The sequence below is a fragment of the Salvelinus alpinus genome, chromosome 19, assembly GCF_045679555.1.
Source record: "Salvelinus alpinus chromosome 19, SLU_Salpinus.1, whole genome shotgun sequence".
Taxonomy (NCBI): Eukaryota; Metazoa; Chordata; class Actinopteri; order Salmoniformes; family Salmonidae; genus Salvelinus; species Salvelinus alpinus.
In genome coordinates this window covers 14,471,945-14,493,317 of record NC_092104.1, presented here as the reverse complement: position 1 = coordinate 14,493,317, position 21,373 = coordinate 14,471,945, and the positions used below count along the sequence as shown (strand labels likewise).

Below are 21,373 nucleotides of genomic sequence, written 5' to 3'. Positions count from 1 at the left end.
CAGAGGAAGGAGAAACAGGGGAAAATGAAGGGCATAGGAAGGAGAAACAGGGAATTAACGCGGGGCAGAGGAAGGAGAAACAGGGAATTAATGCAGGGCAGAGGAAGGAGAAACAGGGAATTAATGCAGGGCAGGTGAAGGAGAAACAGGGAATTAATGCAGGGCAGAGGAAGGAGAAACAGGGAATTAATGCAGGGCAGAGGAAGGAGAAACAGGGAATTAATGCAGGGCAGAGGAAGGAGAAACAGGGAATTAACGCAGGGCAGAGGAAGGAAAAACAGGGAATTAATGCAGGGCAGAGGAAGGAGAAACAGGGAATTAATGCAGGGCAGAGGAAGGAGAAACAGGGAATTAACGCAGGGCAGAGGAAAGAAAAACAGGGAATTAATGCAGGGCAGAGGAAGGAGAAACAGGGAATTAATGCAGGGCAGAAGAAGGAGAAACAGGGAATTAATGCAGGGCAGAGGAAGGAGAAACAGGGAATTAACGCAGGGCAGAGGAAAGAAAAACAGGGAATTAATGCAGGGCAGAGGAAGGAAAAACAGGGAATTAATGCAGGGCAGAGGAAGGAGAAACAGGGAATTAATGCAGGGCAGAGGAAGGAGAAACAGGGAATTAATGCAGGGCAGAGGAAGGAGAAACAGGGAATTAATGCAGGGCAGAAGAAGGAGAAACAGGGAATTAATGCAGGGCAGAGGAAGGAGAAACAGGGAATTAATGCAGGGCAGAGGAAGGAGAAACAGGGAATTAATGCAGGGCAGAAGAAGGAGAAACAGGGAATTAATGCAGGGCAGAGGAAGGAAAAACAGGGAATTAATGCAGGGCAGAGGAAGGAGAAACAGGGAATTAATGCAGTGTGGTGATAATATGGTATGGTGAGGTCCCTCAGTATGGTGATAATATGGTATGTTGAGGTCTCTCAGTGTGGTGATAATATGGTATGGTGAGGTCCCTCAGTATGGTGATAATATGGTATGGTGAGGTCCCTCAGTATGGTGATAATATGGTATGTTGAGGTCCATCAGTATGGTGATAATATGGTATGTTGAGGTCTCTCAGTGTGGTGATAATATGGTATGGTGAGGTCCCTCAGTATGGTGATAATATGGTATGGTGAGGTCCCTCAGTATGGTGATAATATGGTATGTTGAGGTCCCTCAGTATGGTGATAATATGGTATGGTGAGGTCCCTCAGTATGTTGAGGTCCCTCAGTATGGTGATAATATGGTATGGTGAGGTCCCTCAGTATGGTGATATCATATGTTGAGGTCCCTCAGTATGGTGATAATATGGTATGTTGAGGTCCCTCAGTATGGTGATAATATGGTATGTTGAGGTCCCTCAGTATGGTGATAATGTTGTATGGTGAGGTCCCTCAGTATGGTGATAATGTGGTATGTTGAGGTCCCTCAGTATGGTGATAATATGGTATGTTGAGGTCCCTCAGTATGGTGATAATATCGTATTAGTCCCTGGCAATTCCCATCCTTACTATGCAGTGTATATTAATAAAGCCACTCCCAGGATGATGGCACACTGGCTAGCTGTCTAGCTGTCACACTCTAGCTGTCCTAGAAGGATTACAACAGGAGGAGGGGATTACAGAGGGTGAGAGCGAGAGAAAAAAAGGGAGACAAAGATAGAGTGAGAGAAAATGAGAAAGAGAGAGAGAAAGATAGAGAGGAGAGAGACACAACGTTGTGCTCATTACTAAACATGTAATAGCACCTGCCAGCAGGGCCGAGGTGGGGGTGCATGAGAGGGGCATGCTGGGAGCTGGTAGTCTGGAGTGGGCATTTAGCCAGACCGAGATAATCACAGCAGTGCTGCCACGCTCCACTGTACACAGATCAACAACCCACACACACACCGACACATACCCAGTCCTCTCAGCAGGAGGAATGATGGGTGAAGCTGCTTTGAAAAGTTTGAACCACATGGGTGAGAAGGGGGCAGAATTCAACAATCTGTTCTCAACTCAGTCCTGAATTGTCTCAATAGAGCAGAGACTCAGGAAGATGGCTGGAGTACCAGACTTGGAGCAGACTCAAATTGTGTGGTTGTATGGGTAAAATAAGCTAAGTCTGGCAGTGCGTCTTTCCAGCCTCAGTGGGTTGGCTGGAGTCCTAACAACCACCTACAGTAACAAGGAGTTGGATAGCTGATGGATAGAGATCAACAAAGACTATCTACAGCAGTGGTCACCAACCTTTTCTGAGTCAAGATCACTTTCTGAGTCAAAATACATGCCGAGATCTACCGCTCTGATTTTTTATTAACATGACTTAAAAAATGTAAGCCTATGCACCAACTAAAAACAGTTCTGTAGCAATGAGGTTTGTGTAGGAAACTCTAGGCCCAATACATTATCAACGCATACTGGTTTTGCTTGAATTTACCTGCCAATGCATTGTTGTTCGGGATATTTTTTTAACCTGTTTGGGATAGGGGGCAGCATTTTCACGTTCGGATGAAAAGCGTGACCAGAGTGAACTTCCTGCTACTCAGGCAGGATATGCATATTATTAGTAGATTTGGATAGAAAACATTATGAAGTTTCTAAAACTGTTTGAATGATGTCTGTAAGTATAACAGATCTCATATGGCAGAAGAAAACCTGAGAAAAATCCAACCAAGAAGTGGGAAATCTGAGGTTTGTAGTTTTTCAACTAATATACAGTGTCTATGGAGTCATATTGCACTTCCTAGGGCTTCCACTAGATGTCAACAGTCTTTAGAACTTTGTTTGAGGCTTCTACTGTGAAGGGGGAGAGAATGAGAGCTGTTTCAACCAGATGTCTGGCAGAGTGCCATGAGCTGGTCAAGCGCATGGTCGTGAGAGCGACCTGCGTTCCATTGCATTTCTAAAGACAAAGGAATTCTCCGGTTGAAACATTATTGAAGATTTATGTTAAAAACATCCTAAAGATTGATTCTATACATCGTTTGACATGTTTCTACGAACTGTTATATAACTTTTTGGACTTTTCGTCTGAACTTTCGCCTGGACTTGCCCGCGCCTCGTGATTTTGGATTTGTGATCTAAACGCGCTATCAAAAAGGAGGTATTTGGACATAAATGATGGACTTTATCGAACAAAACAAACATTTATTGTGGAACTGGAATTCCTGGGAGTGCATTCTGATGAAGATCATCAAAGGTAAGTGAATATTCATCATGCTATTTCTGACTTCTGTTGACTCCACAACATGGCGGGTATCTGTATGGCTTGTTTTTGTGTCAGATTATTGCATGGTGTGTTTTTTCGGTAAAGCTTTTTTGAAATCTGACACAGTGGTTGCATTAAGGAGAAGTATATCTTTAATTCTGTGCATAACACTTTTATCTTTTATCAAAGTGTATGATGAGTATTTCTGTAAATTGATGTGGCTCTGAAAATTCGCCGGATGTTTTCGAGGCACAACATTACTGACCATAACGCGCCAATGTAAACTGAGATTTTTGGATATAAACATGAACTTTATCGAACAAAACATAAATGTATTGTGTAACATGAAGTACTATGAGTGCCATCTGATGAAGATCATCAAAGGTTAGTGATTCATTTTATCTCTATTTCTGCTTTTTGTGACTCCTCTCTTTGGCTAGAAAATGGCTGTATGTTTTTGTGACTAGGCTCTGACCTAACATAATCATATGGTGTGCTTTTGCTGTAAAGCCTTTTTGAAATCGGACACGATGGGTAGATTAACAAGAAGTTAAGCTTTCATTTGGTGTATTGCACTTGTGAATGTATAAAAGTTAAATATTTCGGAAAAATATTTTTTAATTTCGCGCTCTGCCTTTTCAGCGGATATTGTCGAAGGGTTTCGCTAGCAGTAAGAAGTTTTAATTTTATTTCAAAATTTGAGGTAGGCTATATGATAACACCGGTAATAGATCCATTGTGGTATTACTTGTGAGTCACAGCTGAGTGAGCACACATTTAAATAATTTGCTTTTTATTTTACTGGGCTGATGGTGCCTTAATCTGATGGTCAGCAGACTAAGGGTCCATCTCTCAACATCCCTCCCGCTCTCCCTTTCCTCCACTGACTCTGACCAAACCAGAAAGGGACACAGTCTTCCAGTTGATGGCGAAACTCGAGTCGCACCGGATTATTTCTGTCTCGTGCACAAATTCATGTTGTTACTCTTATGAACAGATAAAGTGAAATATTCCTTGATATTAAAAAAGACCCAAGCCGCTAATAATAACAACAATGCAAGCCTACAGATACACTTTCCTACTCATTCATTACTGCTGCACTGCTTGTTGTAGCGCTGAGTGGAAATAGGAAGAATGCACATTTTATGGTTTATAAGTGTTGAATACAAAGTTGACAGTGCTGAGTAAGAATTTAAACATGAACTCACTCATAAAAACATCAGCTCTTTCCTGTATTCGTTGACAGTCTCTCTCTAGTCGTGGTTTTAAACGTTTTGAAATCTCACAATATCAATTTTGCCGTAGCTTTCTTTTAGGCCTGCTAAATTACTGCAGACTCTGTCATTTGAGCAATCTGATTGGCCAGCGGTAGGCCTGTAGGACACTTGATATCCTCTACAGGCCCACCGGGAAGCAGAGTTTGTACACATGAAATGGCAACAGTTTGCCTTCCCGGCGCGCAGGGCAACTGAATTGGCTCCACCTACCACCAACAGCCCGACCAAATACAAAAAAATAGGAACAAGGCTTTATCGTTATGTTTTTTACAGAAATGTTTGGCGATCGACTAGAAATTCCTTGGAGATCGACAAGTCGATCAAGATCGACCGGTTTGTGACCACTGATCTACAGTAACAAAATGTTGGATAGCTGATGGATAGAGATCAACAAACGCCTATCTACAGTACACTTACTGAGGACAGATGGGAGAGATTAGATCACTTTACAGCCCCGTGGAGTATTACACACACACACACACACACACACACGATGGCTCCGACAGTGACACAACAAGCAGGGCTAGACTGGGGCATTGTGTGTCATCTAATGGTCTGTAATTTATGACAGGGTCTAATCCAATGTGATAACATGATAATTACAGTCTAGTAGTTTCCAGCTGAGCATCAGTGAGGATAGTATATCTGAAATTAAAAGGATAGGCTACAACCACCAAGAGCCAACAGGTAGGCTGCTAATTGTGTAGGAGGGGGAAAGCGCAGCCTATATAGCCTCAATTAGCCTACCAGGCTAGCTGGCTAGCTAGCTTCTGGACTCTGTTTGATGCAGGCAAAACAGGTACTGTGTAATCAGATTGGGAGACAAATAACCTAGTTTTGGCAGCTGGAAGTTAGTAACTAGTGCGAGTCTGCTTGATTGTTGCCTTTTCTCTCTCCCTGCATCTCGTAAGCGTGAGCGACCGTACGTGTGCACACACACACACACACACACCTGCTGCTGCTAGAGCTCCTCCGTTCCTCTCTCCCTTGGCTCGAACATTAACAGCTCAGTTAATGACATAGCTTTTCTGCTGCTTCCCTCACTCGGATCAGACTGGGTCTGGACCTGACCGGGTCTGGTTTTCCTCTGATCCGTGGGGGCAGCTGCATTTGGGTAAGGTCCGGGACAAAGCCCCGTGTCCATTTCAAAATGAGAAGACCTCTACCTCCCTTTCTCCATCCCCCTTTCCCCCCCATCCACTCTCACTCCCTCTAAACCACCCTCCCTCCCTATCTTACTCCATCCCTCCCTCTCTGTCCCTCCCTCCCTCTTTAAAACTGCCTGCAGATATGTTAATGGAAACCACATCAGCAGATCCCCACTGCTGTGTCTGCTCCTGTTGTTATGGATATGCAGCCTTCTCTGACATTTGAGAAACCAGCTGCATATGATATCACATCGCCACAGATTTGCATAAATTGAGATGATCCAAAAGCATAAGAGAAGCATGTTGGGCCCACAGTAGGAATTACTTTTCAAATAATTGTCTGCATAACTTAACCCAAAACTTTCTCGACCGAGCCAAACATTGTTTTCCTAAAAATGTCTCTAGCCTGTATTCTAATCTCCATCATGTATTAATTTGGAGATCAATCTTAACTTGAGGAACTTTTCAAGGTTTTGTCTTTGTTTGCCTATGTGTGTGTGTGTGTGGGTGGGGGGAACCAGGTAGGGACTCCCACTATCATAGCTCCCGCTACCAGTATCTTGACTGGTGGCTCTCCATATCCATACCTGGCCAGGTGTCTCCAAGTATAGGGATTGCCAGCTCAGTGGTCTTACAAGCCCTGAGCCGGGCTACCAGTCAGGATACACCAGTCAGGATACTGGTCTACTGAAGCCTGCGGAGGAGCAGCTATGATAGTGGGAGCACCTCTCCTTCACATCACATTTTTAATTAAGAGAGGAATATGGAAACGGTTAATCAGTAGAAGGTAGACATTAAACAAGAAGACAAAGAGGAAAGGGGATACCTAGTCAGCTGCACAACTGAATGCATTCAACCGAAATGTGTCTTCCGCATTTAACACAACCCCTCTGAATCTGATAGGTGTGGGGGCCTGCCTTGATCGATGTCCACGCCATCGGGAATCGGGGAGCAGTTGTTGTTGGGGGTTAAATACCATGCTCAAGGACAACTTTTACTTCACTACATTGCTAAAGAAAATAATGTAATTTTTACTCCATACATTTTCTCTGACACTCAAAAGTACTTGTTACATTTTGAATGCTTAGCAGACAGGAAAATGGTCGAATTCACACATTTATCAACAGAACATCCCTGGTCATCCCTACTACCTCTGATCTGGTGGAATTAGTAAACATAAATGCTTTGTTTGTCTGAGTTGTGGTGTGTGCCCCTGGCTATCTGTAAAAAAAAAAAAATACAAGAAAATGGTGCTGTCTGGTTTACTTAAGACTAGGTTCCGCTAGCGGAACCCCTAGACAACATCCGCTGAAATGGCAGAGCGCGAAATTAAAAATATTTTGGGGAAATATTTAACTTTCATACATTCACAAGTGCAATACACCAAATTAAAGCTTAACTTCTTGTTAATCTAGCCATCATGTCTGATTTCAAAAAGGCTTTACAGCGAAAGGACACCATTCGATTATGTTAGGTCAGCGCTTAGTCACAAAAACATACAGCCATTTTCCAGCCAAAGAGAGGAGTCACAAAAAGCAGAAATAGAGATAAAATTAATCACTAACCTTTGATGATCTTCATCAGATGACACTTAAAGGACTTCATGTTACACAATACATGTATGTTTTGTTCGATAAAGTTCATATTTATATCCAAAAATCTCAGTTTACATTGGTGCGTTATGTTCAGTAATGTTGTGCCTCGAAAACATCCGGCGAATTTGCAGAGAGCCACATCAATTTACAGAAATACTCATCATAAACGTTGATATAAGATACAAGTGTTATGCATAGAATTAAAGATATACTTCTCCTTAATGCAACCGCTGTGTCAGATTTAAAAAAAGCTTTACCGAAAAAGCACACCATGCAATAATCTGAGTACAGCGCTAAGCCACAAAAACAAGCCATACAGATACCCGCCATGTTGTGGAGTCAGTAAAAGTCAGAAATAGAGTTATAAATATTCACTTACCTTTGATGATCTTCATCAGAATGCACTCCCAGGAATTCCAGTTCCACAATAAATGTTCGTTTTGTTCGATAAAGTTCATCTTTATGTCCAAATACCTCCTTTTTGTTAGCGCGTTTAGTTCACCAAACGAAATTCACTAGGCGCGGGTCCAGACGAAAGTCCAGACGAAAAGTCAAAAAATATCTATTACAGTTCGTAGAATCATGTCAAACGATGTATAGAATCAATCTTTAGGATGTTTTTATCATAAATCTTCAATAATGTTTCAACCGGACAATTCCTTTGTCTTTAGAAATTAAAAGGAACGCAGCTCACTCTCACGGGTGCACGTGAGAGTCAAACAGCTCTTATTCGCTCCCCCTTCATAGTAGAAGCCTGAAACAAGGTTCTAAAGACTGTTGACATCTAGTGGAAGCCGTAGGAAGTCCAATATGACCCCATAGACACTGTATATTCAAAAGGCAATGACTTGAAAAACTACAAACCTCAGTTTTCCCACTTCCTGGTTGGATATTTCTCAGGTTTTCGCCTGCCATATGAGTTCTGTTATACTCACAGACATCATTCAAACAGTTTTAGAAACTTCAGTGTTTGCTATCCAAATCTACTAATAATATGCATATATTAGCTTCTGGGCCTGAGGAGCAGGCTGTTTACTCTGGGCACGCTTTTCATCCGAACGTGAAAATGCTGCCCCCTATCCCAAACAGGTTTTAATATAAGGAATGTGAAATGATTTATACTTTTACTTTTGATACTTACATATATTTTAGCAATTACATTTACTTTTGATACTTAAGTATATTTAAAACCAAATACTTTTACACTTTAACTCAAGTAGTATTTTACTGGCTGACTTTCCCTTTTACTTGAGTCATTTTCTATTGAGGTATCTTTACTTTTACTCAAGTATGACAGTTGGGTACTTTTTCTACCACTGCAGATTTTTCCACATTACCATCTCGAGGATTTGAACCACGGTGCTTACACCCCCTTCCCTCCCTCTCTCTCTCCGTCCTTTCTCACATCTCCCTCCTTCCCTTCATCATATCTGTCCTCCAGCCTGATCCCCCTCTCTCTCACTCGTTTCATAACAGATCACACAGGCAGTAAAATCCCTGGCATGTCTGTCCCAATGACGCAGGCAGGCACAGCCTCACAAAGCAGAGCACAGAGCTGCACACCTGGTCCCCATGCAGGCAGTCCTCCTGACAACAAAAGCAGCTGCTTCTCTCTGCAACTCTGAGAGGGGAAACCATTCTATCCTACAGTCACAACTCCTACCTCACAGTTCGAAAGCTGCCTGTCTTCTACATTTCAAAGGGAGACGGAGTCAGAAAATCTAAGCTGAGTCCAATGATGCTCAGAAGAACTAACAATGATGCTCAGAAGAACTAACAATGATGCTCAGAAGAACTAACAATGATGCTCAGAAGAACTAACAATGATGCTCAGAAGAACTAACAATGATGCTCAGAAGAACTAACAATGATGCTCAGAAGAACTAACAATGATGCTCAGAAGAACTAACAATGATGCTCAGAAGAACTAACAATGATGCTCAGAAGAACTAACAATGATGCTCAGAAGAACTAACAATGATGCTCAGAAGAACTAACAATGATGCTCAGAATTATTTGGGTTGTTACCTGGATTCGTTCTGCCATTCTTGATTTCTTGTGTCTGATTATTTGTGTACTTGTACTTGTTTGACATTTTACTGCACTGTTCGGTGCTATTAACAAGTATTTAACAGCTTCTAAACCGTGTACGCGTCAAAATAAACATTGATTTGATTTAGCCTACTCACTGACGAAATAGGCTATACAGCTCTCTGTCTGTAACTGTGTGACTTTAAATTCTTTCTCAAACTTTATTGAAATAACTTATTAAATAAAATAATTTATTATCCACTTTATAACGTATGCATCCCAGAAGACTTGGTTAAAAGACCAAAACAAGTGAAACTATTTGTTTTTTCACATCAAGTAGGCCTAATGATGAAATATTAAAATACAGTTAAATACAAGATAAAGTAAAGGGGCAATCCGGGATTTGGTTAGTAGAATTTTTTTAAACTGTTAAATTAACACACAAAAGGCCCTAAAGCTACAAGAACAGAGAGACAGAGCTTAGTGTGTAGGAGTAGGTCGGTTCAGTAAGGAAATGACTGTGATAGACTGCCATCTAGAGGCATGAAGAAACTACAATCCAAAATGACAAAAGAGAGAATGCATGTAGCCTACGTTATGTGTATACTAACAGGGTAGCCTTTGGTTTTAGATGCAAAAGTGTTTTCTCAACTCACTCGATACAAAGTAATGAAAGATCAGCCCTTTGGCAATTCATACAGCAGCATAGTGCAACACGTTTCAACCTAACCAGGGCTGAATCTCAATAGCCTTTCCTCGACTCCTTGTGTCCTCTTTTCCTAGCCTTCACTCATTTCCTACCCAAAGTCAGAGGGAAGTGATAAGAGTTAAGGAGAGGAAACATGGAAACAAGGATCAGAGGAAATGTGCTTGTAACAAATGAGTCATTTCAGAAATGTTTTTATTTTATTAAATGTTTTTATTTTGATATCAAGATAGTGTCATGCATGCTCTATAAGATTGGGAATAGCAGAGTACTGCAGCTTTTCACAGACCTGTCTATTAATCTGTTTCTTTGTATTTCACAGTGAAATGTCACAACTGGGAGACTGGTCTTTGAGTCAGTGCATATGATAGGACATCGATCAGACTATGGCCATTTCTCAACCCCCCCTTGAAATGTTAAGCAAAATGCCACAACAATTTCTGTGTGCTGGTCCCATTCCTTATGTTAGGTAGTTTTTCCATACATATATTGGCACCATTGCACTTTTCTTAAATAATTTCCTATTTCTTCTGAAATAAGTTGAAATTGAAAACAACATTTGGTCTCCACACCTTATTGAATTTTCAACATTGTAGAACCAATTTATTTTTGTAAATTTAAGTTAACAATTTAAATTTAGAAAATAGACAAATGGCATGGAATAAACTATTGGCGCCCCAGATTTGGTACATGGTTGCACAGCCTTTGGCCAACATAACTGCCGACAAACGCTTCTTGTAGCCATCAATGAGCACATTGCACCTTTCTACTGGCAACTCTTCAATGTTAGAGGGGTGCCCTCCACCAACTGCTGTTTTCAGCTCTCGCCATATGTTATGGATGCGATTCAGATCTGGACTCTTCACTGGCCACTCCAAAACAGTCCAGCGTTTCTTTCTGTACCATTCCAGGGTGCTTTTTATGTGTGTTTGGGGTTGTTGTCCTACTGGAAGACCCACAACCTTCAAAAACGATACACAGTTTTTGGACACAGGGTTGAACGTTGCACTCCAAAACACCTTGATAATCTGCTGATTTTATGATACCTTGCACACATTCAAGGCCCACAGCACTAGAGGCAGCAAAGCAACCTCACAGTATTATCGAACTACACCCATAATTGATTGTAGAGAGGGTGTTGTTTTCTATGAACACTTAATTTAGCCATTGGTAAACATAGGAAGACCTCACTGCTGAAGGAGACTAGAAAGCCTGATTGAACTTCTCAAAAACCCACCTAAACAAGCCTTAATCCTGGGGAAAATGTTCTGTGGACCAAGATCCAGATCCAGATCAGCCCTGGGTTTACAGAGGACCAAATGAAGCATTCAATTAAAAGAACATCCTCACTACAATCAAACATGGGGAAGCTATGATAATGCTGTGAGGTTGCTTTGCTGCCTTTGAAACTGGGGGCCTTAAATGTGCACAAGGCATAATAAAATCAGAAGATTAGCAGGTGTTTTGTAGTCCAATGGTCAACCCAGTGTCCATAACCTGGGTCTCCATTGAAGGTTGTGGGTCTTCCAGTAGGAAGACAACCCCAAAGCACAGGAGGCTGCTGAGGGGGGACGGCTTATAATAATGGCCGGAACGAAGCAAATGGAATGACATTTACCATATTTATACCATGACTTTGTTAATTACTCGTTTCTGATTGGCTTGAAGGGCATTCTAGAGTGTGCATTATTTCCCTATAATGCACTGTATATTTGCACGGTAGAATTCAATGAATATAGTTCATTCTTACATGTTCTATGTTTGAGCTGCTTTTGAAAGCAAAAGTTGAATTGAAAACATTGGCGTTGAATTAGATTTTCATAATAGTATGCTATGGCCTGCTGGTTTGGCTAGATAAACTAGCATGTCTGTTTGTCTGGTTACCAAGGCAACTACTGTTGCTATCTAGTATACTTGCTATCTACTTCAGTGGATGTTGAACACATTGATAGCGGTAAATATGTTAAATTATAGCCATGGTATAAAAGGCATCTGAAAACAGCAGTTGGTGTAGGGCACCCGTCAAATATAGAAGAATTAGAGCAGCTTGCTGCTGAAAAGTTTGCCTGAACAGACTGTTACCATGGTTACCCCATGGCTTTTTAGTCTGAAAGAAAGAGTCCCTACAAACCAGAACGTTGAGTACAATTAGAGATTTACACTTTAATGCTTGTCCATGCTGTTGGTCCTTTTGACAGTAGGCTTAGGAGAGCTTATATATTATGAGATAATATCAGTCCGTTAATATGACCTTTACATAAATACTTCAAAAGTCAGAATAAGTGAAGTTGGCTGATGAAGATTATCTCATAGAACAAAACATATAAGATCTCATAAGCCTATGTTTACCACCATTTTCAGTGTTTATCCAAAAACGACATTCGTTTCCCCAATAGGCTTTGTCCAACGAACCAGATAGTGCCAACAAAAAGACAACATGACTATTTCTCTCTATTGTGCAAGTGTTTGTCACGTGCGACCAGCATACTGAAGCCACTCCTCAGTAAAAGGCGCATGACAGCCCGCTTGGAGTTTGCCAAAGGGCACCTAAAGGACTCTCAGACCATGAGAAAGAAGAATCTCATAATGCTTCCCTGTGTATATTTTGTCTCAGATTACCTCTGACATAGGGAGAAAATCAGAGGACAACAGGTAAACTAAGTTGAAATGAAGTTTGTTCAACATTCTGACTTGTAATGGGACTGTTCGGGAATGCTGAGCCAACATGTTAGACTATAGTGTAAGTACTTCACTCTCGGACCCTACTGAAAAGTGGACCAAATTGTCAGTAGAAAGGTTCAGCAAGCTCATTGATGGCTACAAGAAGCAATCAAGTACTAGCTTCGAGATGCCAATCATTTTGTCCATGCCATTTGTCTTTATTTTCTCAATATTTTTTTTTAACTCAAGTTTACAAAAATAAAATTGGTTCTGCAATGTTGATGACCAAAGAAATGTAGAATAATTTAAGAAACATGCAAGGGTGCCAACATACTTGGCCTCAACTGTACTTCTGGTACATTCATCAGTGGGTGATGTTGCTTTGTTTCTATGGGAAGAGTGTGGTTACAAAGTGCTCTGGAGACAATATTGATTAGAATATCAATAAAAAGTGGTCTGTGTGCAACGTCAGAAAAGCTAAAATTCTTGGAGTATCATCACGATTAGCAAGATTCCTGTCACAGTTAGCAGGCTACACTAATACATAAGATGGATATGTATGACTAGTCATCTTCGTAGTTGTCGTTTAAAATCAAAACAATGATTTGGCTGCATCGAGTCTCAAGGGAAATTCTAATTGACAGCTAAATAGTTCCATAGCTGTGAGTTCTTACTAGAACGAAAATAGTGCTAACGTAAGCTACAACGGAGGATATTTTTCTACTCTGCAAAACTGTCAAAGACATCTAGCTGCACTGAACAAAAATATAAATGCAACATGCAACAATTTCAAAGATTTTCCTGAGTTACAGTACATTACAGGAAATCAGTCAATTGAAATAAATGAATTAGGCCCCAATCTATGGATTTCACATGACTGGGAATATAGATACAGTGGATTGCGAAAGTATTCACCCCCTAGGCATTTTTCCTATTTTGTTGCCTTACAACCTGGAATTAAAAATTATTTTGTGAGTTTGTATCATTTGATTTACACAACATGGTTATCACTTTAAAAAGATGCAAAATATGTTTTATTGTGAAACAAACAAGAAATAAAACAAAAACAAACAGAAAACTTGAGCGTGCAGAACTTTGTAGAGCCACCATGTCTCTATAAGCTTGGCACATCTAGCCACTGGGACTTTTGTCCATTCTTCAAGGCAAAACTTCTCCAGCTCCTTCAAGTTGGATGGGTTCCGCTGGTGTACAGCAATCTTTAAGTCATCCCACAGATTCTCAATTGGAATGAGGTGTGGGCTTTGACTAGGCCATTCCAAGACATTTAAATGTTTCCCCTTAAACCACTCGAGTGTTGCTTTAGCAGTATGCTTATGGTCATTGTCCTGCTTAGGGTCATTGTCCCCAGTCTCAAATCTCTGGAAGACTGAAACCGGTTTCCCTCAAGAATTTACATGTATTTAGCGCCATCCATCATTCCTTCAATTGTGACCAGTTTCCCATGAAACATGGGTCCAACAATTTACATGGTGCGTTAATATTTTTGTTCAGTGTAGCTACCTAGCTACCTACCTAGTTAGAGATACCTTGCTAACTTACGTTGGCGAACTTGCCCGCAGACTCGTATCTTGCTAGGCATGTAGCCAGCTAGCTACATTTCCTACAAGTAAATAGATGCGTTGTCAACACAGACAACATGGTCATGAAAATGGCACAACCACATAGAAAGCTAGCTGCAGTGCATTCGGAAAAGTATTCTGACCACCTGACTTATCTCACATTTTGTTACGTTACAGCCTTATTCTAAAATGGATTAAATTGCTTTTTTCCTCATCAATCTACACACAATATCCCATAATGACAAAGCAAAAAAAATGTTTTTATAATTTTTGGCAAATTATATATTTTTTTACTGAAATATCACATTAAAATAAGTATTCAGACCCTTTACTCGGTACTTTGTTGAAGAACCTTTGGCGGCGATTACAGCCTCACGTCCTATTTGAGTATGACGCTTGGCACACCTGTGTTTGGGGAGTTTCTCCCATTCTTTTCTGCAGATCCTCTCAAGATCTGGCATCATCGCTGCATAGCTATTATCAGATCTCTCCAGAGAAGTTTGGTCAGGTTCAAGTCCGGGCACTGGTCGCTGTCCTGTTGGAAGGTGAACCTTCGCCCCAGTCTGACGTCCTGAGCGCTCTGGAGCAGGTTTTCTGTACTTTGCTCCGTTCGTCTTTCCCTTGATCCTGACTAGTCTCCCAGTCCCTGCAGCTGAAAGACATTCCCACAGCATGATGCTGCCACCACCATGCTTCACTGTAGGGATGGTGCCAGGTTTCCTCCAGATGTGACTCTTGGCATTCAGGCCAAAGAGTTCAATCTTGGTTTCATCAGACCAGAGAATCTTATCTCATGGTCTGAGAGTCCTTTAGGTGCCATTTGGCAAACTCCAAGAGGGCTGTCACGCACCTTTTACTGAGGATTGGCTTCCGTCTGGCCACTCTACCATAAAGGCCTGATTGGTGGAGTGCTGAAAAGATGGTTGTCCTTCTGGAAGGTTCTCCCATCTCCACAGAGGAACTCTGGACCTCTGTCAGAGTGACCATCGGAAACTTGGTCATCTCCCTTACCAAGGCCCGTCTACCAATTGCTCAGTTTTGCCGGGCGATCAGCTCAAGGAAGAGTCTTGGTGGTTCCAAACTTCTTCCATTTAAGTATGTTGGAGGCCACTGTGTTCTTGGGAACATTCAATGCTGCAGACATTCCCAGATCTGTGCCTCGACACAATCCTGTCTCGGAGCTTTACAGACAATTCCTTCAACCTCATGGCTTGATTTTTGCTCGGACAGGCATTGTCAACTATGGGACCTTATATAAACAGGTGTGTGCCTTTCCAAATCATGTCCAATCAATTGAATTTACCTCAGGTAGACTCCCATCGAGTAGAAACATCTCAAGCATGATCAATGGAAACAGGATGCACCTGAGCTCTATTTCGAGACTCATAGCAAAGGGTCTGTAGTTACACTTACAATAAGGTATCTTTTTTTATTTTTTTTATACATTTGAAAACATTTCTTAAACTGTTTTCACTTTGTTATTATGGGGTATTGTGTATAGATTGATGAGGGGAAATAAATAATTTAATCAATTTTGAATAAGGCTGTAAAACAAATGTGGGAAAAGTCAAGGGGTCTGAAAACTTTCCGAATGCACTGTATGTTAGCAGTGGCCTTCCAAAGACCCCTAACACAATCTAAGGAAAGGCATTCATCTGCGAATTACACCTTTTCAGAATGCAATCTCAAATGAATACCTAAGAAATTATACCTAGATGGGGTAGATGGGTGGGGTTGAGTGTAACTGAAGGGTGGGATTAAAAAAATAATTAAAAAGAGAACTAATGTAAAATATACTGTGTCTGTAAAATGAATACAGTATGTATAAAGTGTAAGTAGAAGCTTAAGTATTGTTGTTCGTTAGTTTACTCCAATTAGGGAGTGGTGGTAGGGTTAGGGCAAAATAATAAAGATGGAAAATATATATATTTTTAATTATAAGAAAATAATTATATGGGGGATTGGAAATGATGTAAACAATAACATTGATAGAACACACAATCTATCTGCAATATTAAAGTTGATCACCCCCTAAAAAAAGAAAAGAAAGATACCTTGATAGTAAAAATGAAACTTGACGAAGCTTGATGCGTTTTGAATCCATAACATATTTCCTTGCCACCAGCAGCTTCCATCCTCACTGTTATGAATTAAAAGGTTTGGGTACATGTGCATGACAATTCTTTACCACAAGAGTGAGGAAGATAATTAACAATTTCTGGTTTTAGAAATACTGATATGTATTTGGCCAATCCAGTAATTAATAAAGTATGTTATTATTTTCTTCAGTATAGAGTAGTGTCATTGTTTTATCATGTTATACAGATAAAGCCTACAATACTGATGATCAGTATTAAATTGATCAGACAAGCACACAAACCCTGGAGAGCAATACAGATTTGAAACCATGCAAAATGAATAATATTGTACAGACCAGGGCTCTCCAACCCTGTTCCAGGGTAGAGCTACCCTCCAGCAGGTTTTCAAACCCACCCCCAGTTGTAACTAACCTGATTCAGCGTATCAACCAGATATTAGAACCAGGTGCGCTAGATTAGGGTTGGAGTGAAAACCTGCAGGACGGTAGCTCTCCAGGGACATGGTTGGAGATCCCTGGTATAGACAGATCCTACAGTAGATCATTTCAAATCAAATCTTATTTGTCACATACACATGGTTAGCAGATGTTAATGTGAGTGTAGCGAAATGCTTGTGCTTCTAGTTCAGACCATGCAGTAATATCTAACAAGTAATCTAACAATTTCACAAAAACTACCTTATACACACAAGTGTAAAGGAATGAATAAGAATATGAACATAAAGATGTATGAATGAGCGAAGGCCGAACGGCATAGGCAAGATGGTATAGAGTACAGTATGTACATATGAGATGAGTAATGTAGGGTATGTAAACATTATATAAAGTGGCATTGTTTAAAGTGGCTAGTGATGCATTTATTACATACATTTTTTTAAAAGTGGCTAGAGATTGAGTCAGTACGTTGGCAGCAGCCACTCAATGTTAGTGATGGCTGTTTAACAGTCTGATGGCCTTGAGATAGAAGCTGTTTTTCAGTCTCTCGGTCCCCGCTTTGATGCACCTGTACTGACCTCGCCTTCTGGATGATAGCGGGGTGAACAGGCAGTGGCTCGGGTGGTTGTTGTCCTTGATGATCTTTTTGGCCTTCCTGTGACATTGAGTGTGAGGTTATTTTCCTGACACCACACTCAGAGGGCCCTCACCTCCTCCCTGTAGGCCGTCTCGTCGTTGTTGGTAATCAAGCATACCACTGTAGTGTCGTCTGCAAACTTGATGATTGAGTTGGAGGCGTGCATGGCCACGCAGTCATGGGTGAACAGGGAGTACAGTAGAGGGCTCAGAACGCACCCTTGTGGGGCCCCAGTGTTGAGGATCAGCGGGGTGGAGATGTTGTTTCCTACCCTCACCACCTGGGGGCGGCCCGTCAGGAAGTCCAGGACCCAGTTGCACAGGACGGGGTCGAGACCCAGGGTGAGCTGAGATGTAGTCGATGAACAGCGTTACATAGGTATTCCTCTTGTCCAGATGGGCTAGGGCAGTGTGCAGTGTGATTGCGTCGTCTGTGGACCTATTGGGGCGGTAAGCAACCTTTGTGTATATAGGCCCTGATCATGGGGCCTGGTCTACTGTCAATGTGCTTGCTGAAGGTACTAATATTATTTTTTGATTTAATCTATATTTAACTAGGCAAGTCAGTTAAGAGCAAATTCTTATTTACAATGACGGCCTACACCGGCCAAACCAGGACGACGCTGGGCCAATTGTTCTCCACCCTATGGGACTCCCAATCACGGCCGGTTGTGATACAGCCTGGATTCGAACCACGGTGTCTGTAGTGAGATGCAGTGCCTTAGACCTCTGCGCCACTCGGGAGCCCCCATATTATGTTCTATTCTAAATAAAACATTCATATTAGGCTACATATTGTTTTACTACTTTTGTCTTCTTTACCAGAGATCAGTACACGATGGCTACAAGTTATTAGGATGTACTGTTGCCTAGGTATAGACAGGTTAGCTGACAACGTCATGAAAACGATGTGCACACTTCAGTGGGGCAGAAGGCTGTCTGTGGTGATTCTGGATGGCCAGATAGCAAGCAACAATGACAAGCTGCCATGTGAGGAATCGTAGGTGGTTCGTTTCTGCTAGTTTTATCTTGTTCTTGATACCATGTCATGTGTTTTGAGATGCTTTGACTGATGTTACATTTATGCTAATATGGTTAAAATTCACTAGCTAACCAACAACTGTAATGATGTATTTGAGAGACAACCAAGGGTTTACTACGAAGCAGGTTCAAGGAGTTCGCCAGCTAACTTGCCTAAATATTGATATAACTGTTCATTATTTTGAAAGATACGCTTGAAATAAACCATAAAATCTATAGTTGTTTCTGGTTGCTTATCAAAGTTAGCCGGCTAACTCATTGATCCTGATTTGTAGTGCTCATTGGAGATGAAATATAGTTTACATGTTGTGAACAATCTAAGCCAACCCCGTCTGTTTTGGCCCATAGTTGCGCACACGTTGGTTTTGTTGCTAAAAGCCAACCCGTCTATGATGCACTAAGCAAAATCATTATGGTGAATATTGATTATACTAGTAGATATGCACAATGTTAAACTAAGCTTAGATGTCCACAAAGTAAGTCACACATAGAGGTAACAGTATAAGAGAAGTACAGTAAATACAGTAAATGTATTGCTAAAAAAATATTATATACATGAAAGTACAAGTGGATTTAACTAATTATTTTCCTGGAACACACTTTCAAACAGTTGCAACAAATCCGCGACCCACTTATCAGGGAAGCATACATTAAGATCGGTTATGTTTACTGACCTAAAAGGTGTACACAATCATAAATAGTTCAGATACATGCATGTTATTCATTGTAGGCCTATTTAATCCAAGGAATATTGAATAAATGCCAGGTGCATTCGCATCATGTATGCAGCATTGGAATGAGCATTTTGCAACAACATACAAAAATACTTATTTTCCACCATAATTTGCAAATAAATTCATTAAAAATCCTACAATGTGAATTTCTGGATTTTTTCTCCTCATTTTGTCTGTCATAGTTGAAGTGTACCTATGATGAAAATTACAGGCCTCTCTCATCTTTTTAAGTGGGAGAACTTGCACAATTGGTGGCTGACTAAATACTTTTTTGCCCCACTGTATATATGTGTTATATATATATATATATATATATAATTGAAATTGGTGCTGGTTCTTTGTGTGTTTCTGTTTGTTTGAAGGAGTACAGTGAAATGAGTGAGACAGGAACATCTAGTAGTAGTTAGAGGTTGACCGATTATCATTTTTCAATGCCGATACCGATTATTGGAGAACCAAAAAAAGGCGATACCGATTAATCGGACGATTTTTATATATATATATATATATATATATATTTGTAATAAATGACAATTACAACAATACTGAATGAACAATGAACACTTTTATTTTAACTTAATATAAATAAAATCTATTTGGTCTCAAACAAATAATGAAGCATGTTCAATTTGGTTTAAATAATGCAAAAACACAGTGTTGGAGATGTAAAAGTGCAATATGTGCCATGTAAAAAAGCTAACGTTTAAGTTCCTTGCTCAGAACATATGAAAGCTGGTGGTTCCTTTTAACATGAGTCTTCAATATTCCCAGGTAAGAAGTTTTAGGTTGTAGTTATTATAGGAATTATGACGCATCGACTATTTCTCTCTATACCATTTGTATTTCATATACCCTTGACTATTCTTATAGGCACTAAAGTATTGGCAGCCTAATCTCGGGAGTTCATAGGCTTGAAGTCATAAACAGCGCTGTGCTTCAAGCATTGCTAACAGCTGCTGGCAAATGCAGTAAAGTGCTGTTTGAATGAATGCTTACGAGCCTGCTGCTGCCTACCACCGCTCAGTCAGACTGCTCTATCAAATATCAAATCATAGACTTAATTATAATAAACTTACCGAAATACGAGCCTTTCGTCATTAATATGGTCAAATCCGGAAACTATAATTTAAAAAACAAAACGTTTCTTTCAGTGAAATTCGGAACCGTTCCGTATTTTATCGAACGGGTGGCAACCCCAAGTCTAAATATTGCTGTTACAATGCGCAACATTCAATGTTATGTCATAATTATGTAAAATTCTGGCAAATTAATTACGGTCTTTGTTAGGAAGAAATAGTCTTCACACAGTTCGCAACGAGCCAGGCGACCCAAACTGCTACATATACCCTGACTCTGCTTGCACTGAACGCGAGAAGTGACACAATTTCCATAGTTAATATTGCCTGCTAACATGCGCTTCTTTTCACTAAATATGCAGGTTTAAAAATATATAATTCTGTGTATTGATTTTAAGGAAGGCATTGATGTTTATGGTTAGGTACATTTGTGCAACGATTGTGCTTTTTTCGCAAATGTGCTTTTGTTAAATCATCACCCATTTGGAGAAGTTGAAGTAGGCTGTGATTCGATGATAAATTAATAGGCACCGCTTTGATTATATGCAACGCAGGACAAGCTAGTTAACCTAGTGATATCATCAACCATATGTAGATAACTAGTGATTATGTGAAGATTGTTTTTATAAGATAAGTTTAATGCTAGCTAGAAACTTACCTTGGCTCCTTGCAGACACAAGGTCTTTTTGATGCTGCACTTGCGTAACAGGTGGTCAGCCTGCCACGCAGTCTCCTCGTGGATTACAATGTAATCGTCCATAAATCGGCATCCAAAAAGGCAGATTACTGATTATTATGAAAACTTGAAATCGGCCCTAATTAATGGGCCTTGCTGATTATTCGGTCGACCTCTAGTAGTAGTTGGCTTAAACAATCCTCTATGGTGAGATATCACATCAATTCTTCTGACTCCTGATTTCATGGGCTTTACCAACAAGTCCAAAACCTCTCCACAGAGGAGCAGGCTCCTCCAGGGAAAGGTTGGCCAAGTCCACCCCGTAGGCCAGAGAGTTGTGAAGGATGTAGGCTAGGACAGAACACGCTCCTCCACTGCCCTCTAGAGGAAAAAGTGAAGTGAACACAATGACAAAACATTATTGCTCTTACAATTTCTACAACACTAAACATAAATACTAAGCCTATTTTGTTGGAATGCCCGTTTAAAAATGTGTCAAATATGGTAG

At 40.6% G+C, this 21,373-nt stretch overlaps 1 protein-coding gene across 1 annotated transcript in view; it reads right to left on the bottom strand.

Moving 5' to 3' along the window:
- LOC139545060 (importin-11-like) overlaps window positions 1-21,182 on the bottom strand; it is a 27,658-nt gene extending 6,476 nt beyond the window's left edge. The window contains exon 1 of the mRNA XM_071352436.1: window positions 20,848-21,182. Within this exon, the coding sequence (XP_071208537.1) occupies window positions 20,848-20,949 (102 nt within the window). The 5' untranslated portion in view covers window positions 20,950-21,182. The remainder of the gene's footprint in view (window positions 1-20,847) is intronic.
- Window positions 21,183-21,373: the final 191 nt, after the last annotated feature.